Source organism: Eumetopias jubatus, unplaced genomic scaffold (genome assembly GCF_037043125.1).
Source record: "Eumetopias jubatus isolate StellerSeaLion01/CBP00866 unplaced genomic scaffold, mEumJub1_p1.0 scaffold_5, whole genome shotgun sequence".
In the NCBI taxonomy this organism is placed as follows: Eukaryota; Metazoa; Chordata; class Mammalia; order Carnivora; family Otariidae; genus Eumetopias; species Eumetopias jubatus.
In genome coordinates this window covers 38790430-38805716 of record NW_028274811.1, presented here as the reverse complement: position 1 = coordinate 38805716, position 15287 = coordinate 38790430, and the positions used below count along the sequence as shown (strand labels likewise).

Below are 15287 nucleotides of genomic sequence, written 5' to 3'. Positions count from 1 at the left end.
CTTGAATTCATTGAATATTTAATAGCCAGGGACTTCGGTACCCAAATTCATATTGAGTGCATTCTCTCATGCACATGAACCCAACATGAAACACACAGGCATATCCACTGCTCACTCATTCTCACATACAAACAAGCATACACACACATTTTCTTTCTTTCCAGAACAAGCCAGAATTACAGCTCTTTCGGTGATTGTTAGAATTTTTGGAATGGTTCATAAATTTTCCAAATTATTTTAAATTTGTAATACTTTTATCTTTTTTTTTCCAATTGTGAACCATTCCATGTTGCATCTTTATTGCAAAAGTCAACATGCTTCTTAGAAATTCAGATTGTAGTCGATAAAACAAACATTACATATATGAATTTAAATGTATAAACAGTTAGAAATTCAACAATATCTCCTATTATACTATTACACAAGTTCACAATTTTGTAAAAACTATAATACAGGCATACTATACATCAAGAGGAACCACTATTCCTTTTCACATGATTTTTTCTTTTTGAAATAATGACCCATCACCGCGGACCTACCTAACTAGATTGTTTCCCAATTTATCATCTTAGCTGGTGACAATGTTTTCCCAATGTTACAACACGAAGAAAGTGAGGGAAATTCTGTATTCCCTAAGGTTACCTTGTTAAGCCTGTGCAGCAACCCACTAGTAAACCAGGCTATCTAGACTGGTGGTTGTTACTGCTCATCAGCTTCTTAGATGTCATACAAGAACAAAATTTGCCTCAGATGGAGTATGTTATTTCCGTAAGGGAAGATGCCAGGAAAACAAACCGTGGTAGTTACTCACTTTTAAGAGAAATTCTAGGGCTTGGGGTTTTGAGGGTGGGGGTGAAAAAATCCTAAAGGAAAAAAACATACATTCAACTATTTTATGCTAACCTTAACTAAATTTTCTAATATTATATTTAACCCATATTTTGAATTCATTTTGGAGAGTCAAATATGGCTTAGATTCTTAGGACATTTTAAAATTATTTGTCCTATTTTAAGGTGTATTGAAAACTACACTATTTTATAGAAAGGGCTTCAAATCTTCCTGAATACAGTGTCCGTCTATTCTTTACTTGAACACCCTTTTCTTTCATCCCCTCTCCCCCAGTAACTAAAAAGTCAAATCTTCAACTCTAGGCTGAGAGTATTATCAAACGATGTCAACTTTGAAGTTAGAAAAATCATATGAAAAGGAATCTCATTCTGCTAAACTGTCAGTCTACTGAAAATTTTCTTTTACAGCTCCATTAATTTACTGTAATTTTCAGTTTCCAAATACAAAAATACAACAATTCTTATTGAAATCTATACGCTGGTAGTTTAGTACACAAAAAAACCAAACAAATTATTTACAAAATTATACAGTTTAAGAAAAAACTTTGTACAAAAAATATATAAATCCTTTGTTCCCTCTATCACGTTTAAACTGTCAGGACTCAAAATATTCACCACAATGAATCTTTCAAAATATATACCAACTGAGCCACAGACATCAAAATTTCATTAGAGATAATGGAGGAGGAAGGAGCAAGATTGCTTATTCTAGGTACCCCGTTGTAAGGTTTTCCTGCTTTTATGAGCTTATTTTAGCTTCAGTGTTATCAGAAATATAATAACCTAGAAAAAGGAAGTCCTTATTATTGTGAAGGGAAAATTACATGAACTAAAAAATGATCCTGGTTTGAGACATCATTCCAGGAAAATACGTGGAAGAGAAAAGATAATCAGAACGTGGGATTTAACTTCTTACAGCTAGGTAAATCTAGAGTCCTGATGGTTTTAGGTTTCTTAGCGAACAGTTTCTATTTTGAGAAACAGCCTTTACCTCAGGAAACAAAATCCTTGATATAGTAATCACCAAGAACCTTCTGAAGCCAACAGGAAGTTTCAAATTTTCACACCACACATATATAAAAACATAGATGCGTATATCCTTGAAAAAGTGACATCCTATATACATTAATCATTTTATTTTCCCAGGGGTCAATACAGTGTAGTGTTGCTCCTCTGCTTTTCCCTCTAACATTCAGAACACAAGGACATAAATTTACATATATATTTTACTTAACAGATACTCTACTCTATACAGTGTACAGTAAAAATGCACACAGTGAAGGAAACTGTCTATTGAAGGATGCATATGTTCATGGATAGCAACAAGCTACAAAATTATGAAAATATAAAGTCATCTGATCAAAGTCAAGTTATGACTCCCATTTATTACTAGCATCCCCATCCCCCTACCCCACCCCGCCCCCACCCTATCCCCAGTGACCTCACCATCATGGTTTAAATTTAGGAAAAGAATTTCAAACACTTTTTAACTCTTTTGTATAACTATTAACTAAACTGAAGCTTTGAAAAAGAAAAAAGAAAAGCTGGTGACTCTCTTCCCCCACCCCGGAAACCTTCCATTAGTCTCATCAAAACATCACTTATTTATCAAGGTGCTGGTTTAAACTTTTTATTGGGGACTGACTTTTGGTGGCTAAAAGAATCACTTATCTCAACAGTGGGTAAGTCAGGGCTGTTAATAAAAAGGCAGGAGAAAGAAAATGGGGACAAGAAAGGGGCAAGAGGTGAAAGCCTTTTACATTCTGAGAATATTTTTAAAGAGGACCAACTGAACCAATACTCACTAATTTCAAAGCAAACTAAGGATCAGTAGCATAAATCCAGGACAGTTAATATGATGACAGAATGGAAATACCATGGAGCTAGCTACCACTGCCTTACAGCATTTAAGAATACAGTCTGATTTACACTAAAATAGTACTTCTACTGCACATAAACACCCCCCCACCTCAAAAATTTAGATTGAATACAAACTGGGCTCCTCCACAGTAAAAAAATTAAAATAAATTTACTTTTCTTCTTCCAAGACAACTCTTGAAAGCAAAAGGGTATTTTAATTACAAATATCTCCTTCTGACGACCCATCCGTAATAGCTGAGAGTTAAGAGATTCCAGGCGATTTTGACATTTAATGAAATTTTATCAGATTATAATCCAAAATAAAATTTCTGAACACCCTGTCATTTACATCATAATCCAACACCAATAGCAACAAAACAGGTGGTGTGGAAAATAAGGCTCTAGAGATTATCCGTATCATTCCTGTGGATCTTCACAACTGTGTAAAAGTCACTAGGCCTTTGGTGCTTTAATATCATGAACAGTTATGAGATGTGTTTAAATAGCAAACTTGCTGTCCTTAAACCTACTGTGTGGAAAAGAAAAATAAAAAAAATTTTTGGCTCATTGACTTCTTTAAATAATTTTAAAAAGTTGTTCTTCTAAACAATATTCCTAAAAATTATACAGCTCGCATCAGATTTCATCTTCGCCATGAACGAGACTCATATTCATCTTCATCTTCATCATCATCATCATGCAGAAACAAATCTGAGGTCTCTGTTTCCTGAAGAAAGAGAGGGTAAAATCTGCTTAGTGGTACAAGAAAGTTAAGTTATTAGGCCAAAGGACAAATAGACTAGTATACAAAACCCAGGCTGGATTTACAAGTGATGCACTGAGAGTATCCGTCAGGGCAAAAACACCTAAAACAGTTTTTTAACATATATACATTCTCCTCCCCCTTGCTAATTTTGCTAGTTTTAACAGATTTCCATTCTAATACCATCAGGAAAATAAAGAAAATAATATATGAATGTTTAGTATAGGAGAAATAAAAAAATCTATGAAATGGTTTTGATAGAACTAATCTATTAATTTAATAAAATTAAATAAATTTAAAATTAATTTTATTCCATTAACTTAAAAAGAAGGAAAATAAGTGACCAACCTCCTAAACCTTTCCTGTAATATCCAATTATCTGTGAATGGAGAACATACCAACTTCCCCATGACGCCAACATTCTCAACCTTACATAAAAATCTACAATCTTACACAAAGTAGGAATATCTACAAACATTCCCAAAACATCAAGATTTTTCTTTCCTTTTCTTTTTTTTAAACATGGGAAATGTTTCTGCTTTTGTTTTTTAAAATTACCCACATAATCAGAGGACTCTTGATCAATCATAAATGCTAACATCTTTTAAACCAAAATTACAACAAATCAGGAATAATTTGCAATGTTGGCTAAGTGTCCATTTTAATAAAGAAATTAGAAATAGGGAATAAAAAAACAAAATTACTTTTCATGTATTTTAAGAGTTTCATTATTTAGCAGTTCTATTATGTTAAGTCCTTGGTTTTCATATTTCTTCCCTATTATTCCCACTTCCTTACTCTCATTTTAACCAATTGTACACAGAAGGAAAATAAGAACCTCAAATCTATTACTTATGGAACATGAACAAAAAGCTAAAACAACCAGCTAAAATTAAATCTGTTCATGTAATCCATGTCCTCACTTACCAGAATAAAAATTTTTAGAGCACAAATAAAGCCAAATAAATGCAAAGAGAAAAGAAAAAAAAAAGTCTCTCCTACACCAGAAAATATCCCCCCAAAGAGGTTTTTATGTCTGCAACTGTTCTGATTCTTTAGTAAACTTGTAGACTAGTCTTAAGTTACTGCATGCATAAAAGAACAATATTTTATTTACTTTAATGTCAAGAAAAATACTAGTTCAGAAACAATCTAACTGAATGCTTATTTTCAATTGTTACATTTACCTCCTCCTTGACTTCTTCTTCCTCGGTCTCAGTGGATACAGAAGGCACCTTGGCCTTGTGCCATGATATTTGTAGCCGACGGTCTTTGAATTTTGACCCTTGGTTTGCAGTCTAAAATAGATTTTAGAAAAACACAAAAGTCTGTATTCAAATTGTATACTATTTAAAAAGTATAATGACTTGGGGAGGAAAACAGTAAAGTGGATCTGTACAATCTCCAGTAAGAGCTAGAAAAAGTGAAATCCCCTCCTCCCTTTTTAAATGTATTTAATTCAATTAGTGAACATATAGTCTATCATTCGTTTCAGATGTAGAGTTCAGGTATTCATCTGTTGCATGTAGCACCCAGTGCTCATTACATCACGTGCCCTCCTTAATGCCCATCACCCAGTTACCCGATCTGCCCACCCACCTCCCCTCCAGCAACCCTTAAGTCCCTTTTAATTAAAGAACCACATATACTATTTTGCCTAGTTTATGACTTGTATTTATGTCATGTTAACTTTAAAATTTGTCTTGGTTTAGATGACACTGTCACTCCACTTACAAAAGTCATGATGAAAACAACAAATACTATCTTTTTTTTTTTTCTCTGCTCATGATTTTATTGACATCAGGAGTATTGAACAAGGGTGCCTGGGTGACTTAGTTAAGTGTCTGCCTTTAGCGGAGGTCATGTTCCCAGGGTTCTGGGATTGAGTCAGTCCCGCACTGGGCTCCCTGCTCAGCAAGGAGTCTGCTTTTCCCTCTGTCCCTCTTCCCCACTCGTGCTCACTCTCTCTCTCAAAAATAAATATATTTTTAAAAAGAGTATTGAACAAGATGCTAGGATGAAAATCTTGATCCTGCTCTACCACTAACTGGCAAGTAACTGAACATAATGAGCCTCCATAAGTTGCTTAATATCAAAGTATCTCAGCTTTCTTTTATTTTTTCCTATTTTGGGATTGCTCTAAGGAGTCCATAAGAAAAATGTGAGTGTTCTATCCAAATGCAAACCATTGTTAGCACAATTATAAATATTAAAAGGCATTAAACCAAAAAACAAATTAATATACACCCTAACATACAAATTATTAAAGTGTGTAGCAAAGTATACAGCTATGCAAATGACACTGTTGGTTAATCTCATGCTTTTTAAAATTTAAATTCAATTAACATATAATGTATTATTAGTTTCAGAGGCAGAGGTCAGTGATTCATCAGTCTTATATAACACCCAGTGCTCATTACAGCACGTGCCCTCTCTAATGCCCATCACCCAGCCACCCCATCCCCCCACCCCCTTCCCCTCTGAAACCCTCAGTTTGTTCCCTATGATTAAGAGTCTCCTATGGTGGGGCGCCTGGGTGGCTCAGTCATTAAACGTCTGCCTTTGGCTCAGGTCATGATCCCAGGCTCCTGGGATTGAGCTCCGCGTCAGGCTCCCTGCTCCACGGGATGCCTGCTTCTTTCCCTTTCCCACTCTCCCTGCTTGTGCTCCCTCTCTCGCTGTGTCTTCTCTCTGTCAAATAAATAAATAAAATCTTAAAAAAAAAAAGTCTCCTATGGTTTGTCACCCTCTCTGATTTCATCTTGTTTTATTTTTTCCCCTCTTTCCCTAGGATCCTTTTTCAACAAATACTATCTTAATACAATTGCTGGTCTTTGGCTTTGATAGTCTACATAGTTAGACTGAAAACTTAAAAGTGTAATTTTTTTAAATGCCTACTGCTGTCACAGCATCTCTTAGAGCCCAACCCATAGCTGATAAAGCTATTTCCACCTCCTCTTCTGAAATGCCATACAACGACAAGTACCAGCCATTCTACATATTCAACAAATGTTAAACACCTACTCTCCTAACTCAAGGTAAAATTGCTCAGTTTCAAATGTATTTCTTAGTACTACCACCCAATTTCTTCCCCCCCAAGAAATTTCATTAAGAGAAAGGAAAAATTTCAAAGAAAAAGCAACAGATACAAAAGAATAGGGCCCCAAAGTATCACTAAAGTGAAAGCTCAGTCATTCCTACAGCTTTTCTATCAATGATGCTAGATTGCAGAATATCCCCAATTCTGGGTTCAATCCTGAAAAATGAAATAGAAATGGTTCTTCTAAAAATGGGGGTTCACTCTAGTTTTTCTAGGAAAAATGCTGATAAATGTCATTAAGCTTTTGCCAAATGTTTCCACAGAACACTCAGATCACTGCATGTTAAGAGTGTATGTTCTCTCTCTCTGTCAAATAAATAAACAAAAATCTTAAAAAAGGTGGGGGCGCATGGGTGGCTGGGTCAGTTAATCATATGCCTTCAGCTCAGGTCATGATTCCGGGGTTCTGGGATCGAGCCCCATGCGGGGGGCTCCCTACTCAGCGGGGAGTGTCTTCTCCCACTCCCTCTGCTGCTCCCCCTGCTTGTGCTCATTCTGTCAAATAAATAAATAAAATATTTTTTAAAAATTAAAAATTAAAAAAAAAAGAGTGCATGTTAAGCCAGATCCGTAACCAAGTCAATTACTGTCTGCACAAAAATCAGCCTGTGATCTAAGGAAAAACTCTATTATCCCTGTGGGGGCTGTATTTTTATACCCTGATACCAAACATTTTAACTCAATGGGACATACTAAAATGATGTAACAAAATGGCCCCATCCAAATATACATTTACCATCTTTTTTAAAAATCAAGTAGATGCTAAGAGAGTAGCTCTCATCACCAGGAAAAAGACAATTCTTATTATGTGAGGTGATGGATTTGAACTACCCTTATTTTAGTAATCATTTCACTATATGTACATATATCAAATCATTATGTTGTATAACTTAAACTAATACAATGTTGTATGTCACTTAGATCCCAATAAGCTCGGAGAAAAAATCTGGTAATGTGTGTAGTAGACATCTTTTGCCCTTATTTGTTTAACATACACAGCCCAATTAGAGAGACTTTTTCACTATTTTGCTCACTTCGGTATTACTTGAATTCTTTCCAGCATTACTGAGGTAAAACTGACAAAATTGAAGGATATCTGTAAGTGTAAAATATGATGATCCGGTAGACATATAAAGAGTGAAGATTCTCCCTATCCAGTTCATTAACAACACATTCATCACCTCATATAGTTACCTTTTTTCTGATGAGAATATTTAGGTTCTACTCTCTTAGCAAATTTTAATTATATAATACAGTGTGATCAACCATAGTCACCTTAGACTTTGTTATTTAAAAATTTAAAAAAAGATATATTACTTTTATAACCAGAGAAAGTGATAAAGATTTTTTAACCTATATTTACTGGGTTGCCCTCCAAAGAAGGTAGCAGTTCTATCCTCCAAAAGGAATTTTAGGGCATTAAATGTACTGCATATAAACTACTGGAGGAAGAATTAGAAATTTAATTTGTATGCAGTCAGGAATTAAGAATATGTAACTCCCACATCTAACTTACAACAATAAACAAGATTAGTGATTAGAATAAATATGTATTTTAATAATACCAAGTCAAGAATTTTCGCACACTACTGGCAGGGATCTACATTAATGAAACTGATGTAGTTCATTCAATAATACCATGTATATCCAACATAAATTTATACACATATACAATGAAGGATCTAGAAGAATACTCCTATCAACAGTGTTCATGAAAATAACCCAAATACCTATCCACAGGAGAACTGAAGAATAAACTATGTTATATTTATACAACTGAAAATTATACAGCAATAAAAATGGCAAATTATTGCTACATGTGACATGAATGAATCTTACAAACATAATGTTAAGGGAAAAAAGCAGACACAAAAGAATACAGACTGTGTGGTTCCATTCACATTTTTAAAAAAGAATAATATTATCAGCTTTAGGAACACACATTTAGGTGATAAAACTACAGCTGGTTCTCATTATTCGCACTAGTCGTATGAAGTTCACTGCAAGCACAGAATTAGCAAATACTGAACCACTGCTCCTGGGGCCAAGAGAGGGTTAGGTTCCTATGAGCCTCTGTTGAAAACATTTTCTTCAACTGATCAATACATAACCTTGTTTTATATTTAAACACACCTTATTTAAAATACACTGTTGATTCACTGACATCGAACTTGGCTAAAAGCACTCATTCCTGAACAAAGGTTACATAACACACAGATCTTCACCATAAGGCACATTTCAGCCCTCTTGAACTTTCAACAGTGCACTTGAAAACTATATTGGGGGGGCATTTCAAATAGCAAAAACACCAATGAAAAGCACAAAAATGAGAAAAATGTGGTACTAAATAGACTGCAAAAAGGACAGCTGTTTACAGTATGAGAGCTGAAACAAGAAGGGCAGAGCATCACTTTATTTGAATTGAGCTGGGAACACGTACATCGGGTATCTCAAATTTCTCACGGCTCCGTCAAAGTCTGAAAATGACCACAAAAGCACCCTGAATATTGATTTTTGATCTTACAAACAATTTTACTAGGTAGGTTAATGTGCAAATGCAAAATCCATGAATAATAAGGATCAACTGTATAACAAAAGCAAGGAGGTGATTATCATAAAGTGAGGATAATGGTCACTTTTCTAAGGAGGAGAGAAAACAGTGACTAGAAGGGGGCTGGGAATATTCTTTTTCCTGACCTGAGGGGTAGGTATATACACGTTTACCTTCTGCTAAATCACTGAATTATATACATTTCTACTTGGTATAGTTTGTTTCAGTAAGTATTTTAAATTGAGTATTATCCTTATAATTATAAGAAAACACCAAACAGCTAAGATACTTATGTTAGAAAAGAAAGGCCTGAAATGCAGCTCTGTATTTATAATATAAGCCCACTCTGGTAAATTTTTTCAAGTGAGAGACTTTGTGTATATATTCTTATATTAATAATTTTTTTCTGTACAGCTATCTGACTACCTTTTAAGAGTAGGCAGAGAGGGCGCCTGGGTGGCTCAGTTGGTTAAGCGACTGCCTTTGGCTCAGGTCATGATCCCAGAGTCTTGGGATCGAGTCCCACATGAGGCTCCCTGCTCAGCAAAGGAGCCTGCTTCTCCCTCTGACCCTCCCCCATCTCATGTACTCTCTCTCTCTCTAAAATAAATAAATAAATCTTTAAAGAGTAGGCAGAGATCAAGAAAAGAGGGGAGATTTTTACTTCTGATTAACCATATTTTAAACTATTTGCATGTACTCATTTTTTTGTTAAAAAGTACTTTAACAACTTTAAAACTGGCCTCTAAAATGTCATATATCTATTAAAATACATTAATTTTCTATACCCACATATATATTATCTCACACACAGATCTATAATATGGCTTGAAATAATGAAATATAGTAGGCAAAAGTTAGCTCTCCATCACTATGGGACAGTTTAAATCCAGTGTGGTACATTGATGCAATGAAATACCATGCAGCCATTAAAAAGAACAGAGCAACACCACGTGCGCTTATATATAGCATCATCTCTATTAACAAGCTAACACATATGAAATGAAAAGTGCACATGCAAGAGGGTACTGTTTAACATACCACCATTTGTGTTAAAGAGAGACAAAAATGATACATATATACAAAAAGAATATCTTCAAGAAGATATGTAAGAAACACAAAACAATAAATACCTATGGGGAGTGAAACTGAGTGGGTATAGAAGGAAACCTTATCTTTCACTGCATATACTTTTATTTCTTTTACACTTTGTACATGTGTGCTGCCCCCCAAAATATAACTCAAAAAAATAATATATACCGATATATACGTGAATATGAGAAAATCAATTATATGCCATCAATGAAAAGTTACATGTAGTAACTCAGAGGTACTTGGAACCTTAGAGGCAGAAGTTACTCAGAGAGAAATTTATCTAGCCCAACCATTTTCCCAGATGAGAAACTGATGCCAGTTCTGTCAGTCATCATTCATCAATCACACTTCCAAACCTTTTGACTTTCTTAAGACTCAAAATGCTCTCTGGCTACAGACAGAAGAGTGCATTGCATCCATAATATGCAATGATACTAAAGTGATTTATTTTTTAAAGGCATAAGTCCATAAGAAAAGAGAAAACAGGAGAGAATACAACACAGCCAAAAAAACTGGGGAGCTGAAAAGCAAAAGGATTAATATCAATATATAATGCTTATAATTTAAAAATCAAGAAGTAACAGTAAAATCACATTATTTAAAAATGAAAAAATACCCCAAAAATCAGCTAAAAGATTTAAAAGTAGACATCCTTAAAGAAAAGAAAATGAGAAACTGAGCAGGAGACTGTTTAACAATTCTGTAGATACTATGTCCATTTGGCTCTTCAAATGATGTACACAATATAACTTTTAAGAAAACTAAAACATTCCTATCAAAAGAATTTAAGGTACTTAAAGTTGTTTTCTTCTTTCTGGAACTGAATGCTTTCCAAATTTTCTTCAATGAACATCACAGAAGACACTGACTTGCAGAAGAATGAAACTGAACCATTCTCTTTCACCAAACACAAAAATAAACTCAAAATGGATTAAAAAACCTAAATGTGAGACCTGAAACCATAAAAATCCTAGAAGAGAGCTGAGGCAGTAATTTCTCTGCTACTGGCTGTAGCAGTGTTTTTCTAGATAGGTCTCCTGAGGCAAGGGAAATAACAGCAAAAAAAAATTCTGAACTACATCAAAATAAAAAGCCTCTGCACAACGAAATGAAACAATCAATAAAACTAAAAGGCAACCTATAGAATGGGAGAAGATACTTTCAAATGACATATCCGATAAATAGTATCCAACATACATAAAGAACTTATAAAATTCAACACCCATCCAAAACAAATAATCCAATTAAAAAGATGGGCAAGAGAAATAAACAGACATTTCTCCAAAGAAGATATCCAGATGGCCAACAGACACATGAAAAGATGCTCACCATCACTTATCAGGGAAATGCAAATCAAAATTACAGTGAGGCACACCTATCAGAATGGCTTAAATCAACAACACAAGAAACAACAGGTGCTGGCAAAGATGTGGTAAAAGAGGAAGCCTCTTGCACTGTTGGTGGGAATGCAGACTGGGGGCAGTCACTGTCGAAAACAGTATGGAGGTTCCTCACAAAGTTAAAAATATAACTACACCTCTGCTCTCCAAAACTACCCTACAATCCAGCAATTGCACCGCTGGATATTTACCCAAAGAATACAAAAACATTAAACCAAAGGGATACATGCACTTCGACATTTATAGCAGTATTATTTACAACAGCCAAATTATAGAAAGAGTCCAAGGGTCCACCGACTGATGAATGTATAAAGATGTGTTGTGTGTGCACACAAGACACAGACAATGGAGTATTATTCAGCTATAAGAATGAAATCTTGCCATTTGCAGTGACGTGGATAGAACTAGAACTAGAGAGTATTGTGCTGAGCAAAGTAAGTCAAAGAAAGACAAATACCATTATGACTTCACTCATATGTGGAACTGAAGAAACAAATGAGCAAAAGAAAAAAAAGAGAAAGAGGCAAACCAAGAGACAGACTCATAACCATAGAGAACAAACTAATGGTTACCAGATGGGAGGTGGGTGGGGGATGGGTGAAGCAGGTGATGGGGATTAAGGAGAGCACTTGTCATGATGAGCACTGGGTGACGTATGGAAGTGTGACGTATGAATCACCATATTGTACACCGGAAACTAATATTACACCATATGTTAACTAACTGGAATTTAATAATATACTGTAATTTAACTAACTGGAATTTAAATAAAACCGTAAAAAAAAAAAAAGGCATTGTCTTAGTTGTCTAAACCAACTACTTAATCTCTTTCCATTCTAATTGATCCTGATTTTTATCATTGGCCAACTGGCATATGGAACCATGACTGATTTATCAATCATGGTAAGGGTTTCCTCAACAGGGATTGGCTTACAAATGGGTAAGTGACAATTCTGGCTAAGACACATGAGGGCACAGTGAGTCAGGAGTCAGGTGGGCATGGAGGATGAGGGTTGAGGCAGGGATATTTTCTGGGAAGGTTATCTCATGATTTTTAAAAATGTCATAAGAAAGGTACTGTTTTTTTTCTGCCTTTGGACATTCTTTTTAGAGGCCATTAAGTTTGTGGTTGCTGCAGACATCCTGGTGTCACACCATGAAGAAAAAAGCCTAAGAACAAAAGTCAACATACTAGGATACTAGAGGAAAAATACGAAAAGAATTTGAGTGCCTGAGTTTCTGAATAAATTAAACCTAAAACCTCCTTACCTCTAGATTTCTTGAAAAGAAAGAAAATAAATGTTCACATTTCCCAAATTATTCATATTTTACTTGTAGCCAAACACTTCCTGAGATGCATGTATTACTTTCATAATCAGGAAGAAGAAAAAAAAATCAAGTTCCACTCTGTATCATTGAGTGCAACAGCTAAAACACACTACACAGTTCAAAAATCTTATAATTGATGCATACTACTTGAAAATGCCTAAGTGCATTTCAAGTATTCCAAACATTTAGTTTAAGTAACACTTCTGTTGAAACTTGCCAAACCTCTCTTTTAATCAGGGGTTAAAGTATCTTAGCTCTTGTCCTGTCTATGCCCTCAAGCAAGGCTCTATGACTTAAAATTTTCATCTTCTGACCTAAATTTTAATATTAAAATACTTAGAGGGAATTCTTAAAGGTCTGTAATATCCTCAGATCTCTGTCAAATGAAAGATATACAAATAAGGATGTTTTTAAAAGTTCTTTCCAGACTGATTTTACCTTTAAAATACATAAAATTCTATTTATATGCCACAGAATACTATTTTATATTTTTTAACCTAAATACTTAATATAAAAAATAGTATGATAAGCACATACCATCTCTCTGCAAACTATAGTCATCAGGCCAAATGTGGTCCAGCAACTTGTTTTTGATAGCCTGTGAGCTAAGGATGGTTTTTATGTTTTTAAAAGGTTATTAAGAGTGAAAAAGAAGAGAGGCACCTGGGTGGCTCAGTCAGTTAAGCGTCTGCTTTTGGCTCAGGTCATGATCTCAAGGTCCTGGGACTGAGCCCAGCATCGGGCACCCTGCTCAGTGGGGAGTCTGCTTCTCCCTTTCCCTCTGCCCCTACCCCCACGCGTGTTCTCTCTCTCCAAATAAATAAATAAAATCTTAAAAAAAAAAGGCAGGGGGGAAGAAGAGCACCTGGCTGGCTCAGGTGGAAGAGCATGTGACTCTTGATCTCAGGGTCCTGAGTTAGAGCCCCATATTGGCTGTAGAGATTACTTTAAAAAAATAAAAGAAAATAAAAATTTTTAAGATTTTATTTATTTATTTGACAGAGACACAGAGAGAGAGGGAACACAAGCAGGGGGAGTGGGAGAGTGCTGAGCAGGGAGCCTGATGTGGGGCTCGATCCCAGGACCCTGGGATCATGACCTGAGCCGAAGGCAGACGCTTAACGACTGAGCCACTCAGGCGCCCCTACTTAAAAATTTTTAAAAGTTAAAAAAAAAAAAAAAAAGAAGAGGGAGAGGGAAGAACAGGTGAAGGAGGAGGCGGAAGAGAAGAAAACTCAAGAGACAATATATAGTCTACAAAAACTTAAAATATTTACTATCTGGTCCTTTACAGAAAAAGTCTAACCTCTGATATATGCCATTAAAGTATTTATATATAGGGGTGCCTAGGTGGTTCAGTTGGTTAACCATCCAACTCTTGGTTTCAGCTCAGGTCACGATCTCATGGTCATGGGATTGTCATGGGATCGAGCCCTGACTTGGGATCCCTACTCGGTGAGGAGTCTGCTTCAGATTCTCTCTCTCCCTCTGCCCTTCTCCATGCGCATGTGCACTCGCTACCATAAAATCTTTAAAACATTTATATAACATATGCTTTATGTTATATATAGTTCTCATTGTGTATTAGATATATATTTTAAATATGTATATAGTTTAATTTATACATATTTTTATATAAGCATCTGGGATCTAAAAGCCCAACATTAACACATATCCTCTAATTTGGTTTTAAAATATACAGTATAAAAACACTAATATGGGGGGCACCTGGGTAGCTCAGTTGGTTGGGCATGTGCCTTTGGCTCGGGTCATGATCCCGGGATCCTGGGACTGAGCCCCACATCGGGTTCCCTGCTTGGCGGGGAGCCTGCTTCTCCCTCTCCCACTCCCCCTGCTTGTGTTCCCTCTCTCACTGTGCCTCTCTCTGTGTCAAATCAATCAATCTTTTAAAAAAATGGGGTGCCTGGGTGGCTCAGTCAGTTAGGCACCTGCCTTCTGCTTAGGTCATGATCCCAGGGTCCTGGGATCGAGCCCTGAATCGGGGTCCCTGCTCAGTGGGGAGTCTGCTTCTCCCTCTCCCTCCGCTACTCCTCTGCACTCGTGCTCACTCACGATCTTGCTTGCTCACTCTCTCAAATAAATGAATAAAATATTTAAAAAAAAAATACCAATGTTGGGGTGCCTGGGTGGCTCAGTCAGTTAAGCATCTGCCTTTGGCTCAGGTCATGATCTCAGCGTCCTGGGATCAAGCCCTGCGACCAGCTCTCTGCTCAGCGGGGAGTCTGCTTCTCCTCTCCCTCTGCCCCCGCTTGGCATGCTCTCTCTCTCAAATAAATAAAATCTTTTAAAAAAAACAACAACACTAATATTTCATCCTAA

At 35.9% G+C, this 15287-nt stretch overlaps 1 protein-coding gene across 4 annotated transcripts in view; it reads right to left on the bottom strand.

Moving 5' to 3' along the window:
* Positions 1–2985: 2985 nt before the first annotated feature.
* Positions 2986–15287, bottom strand: part of RBM27 (RNA binding motif protein 27) — a 69336-nt gene continuing 57034 nt past the window's right edge. For all 4 annotated transcript variants that reach the window (XM_028119067.2, XM_028119069.2, XM_028119068.2 and 1 more), the window contains 2 exons: positions 4660–4770; positions 2986–3436 (listed from right to left, as the gene is read on the bottom strand). In XM_028119067.2, coding sequence (XP_027974868.1) covers positions 3353–3436; positions 4660–4770 — 195 coding nt within the window. In that variant the 3' untranslated portion in view covers positions 2986–3352. The remainder of the gene's footprint in view (positions 3437–4659; positions 4771–15287) is intronic.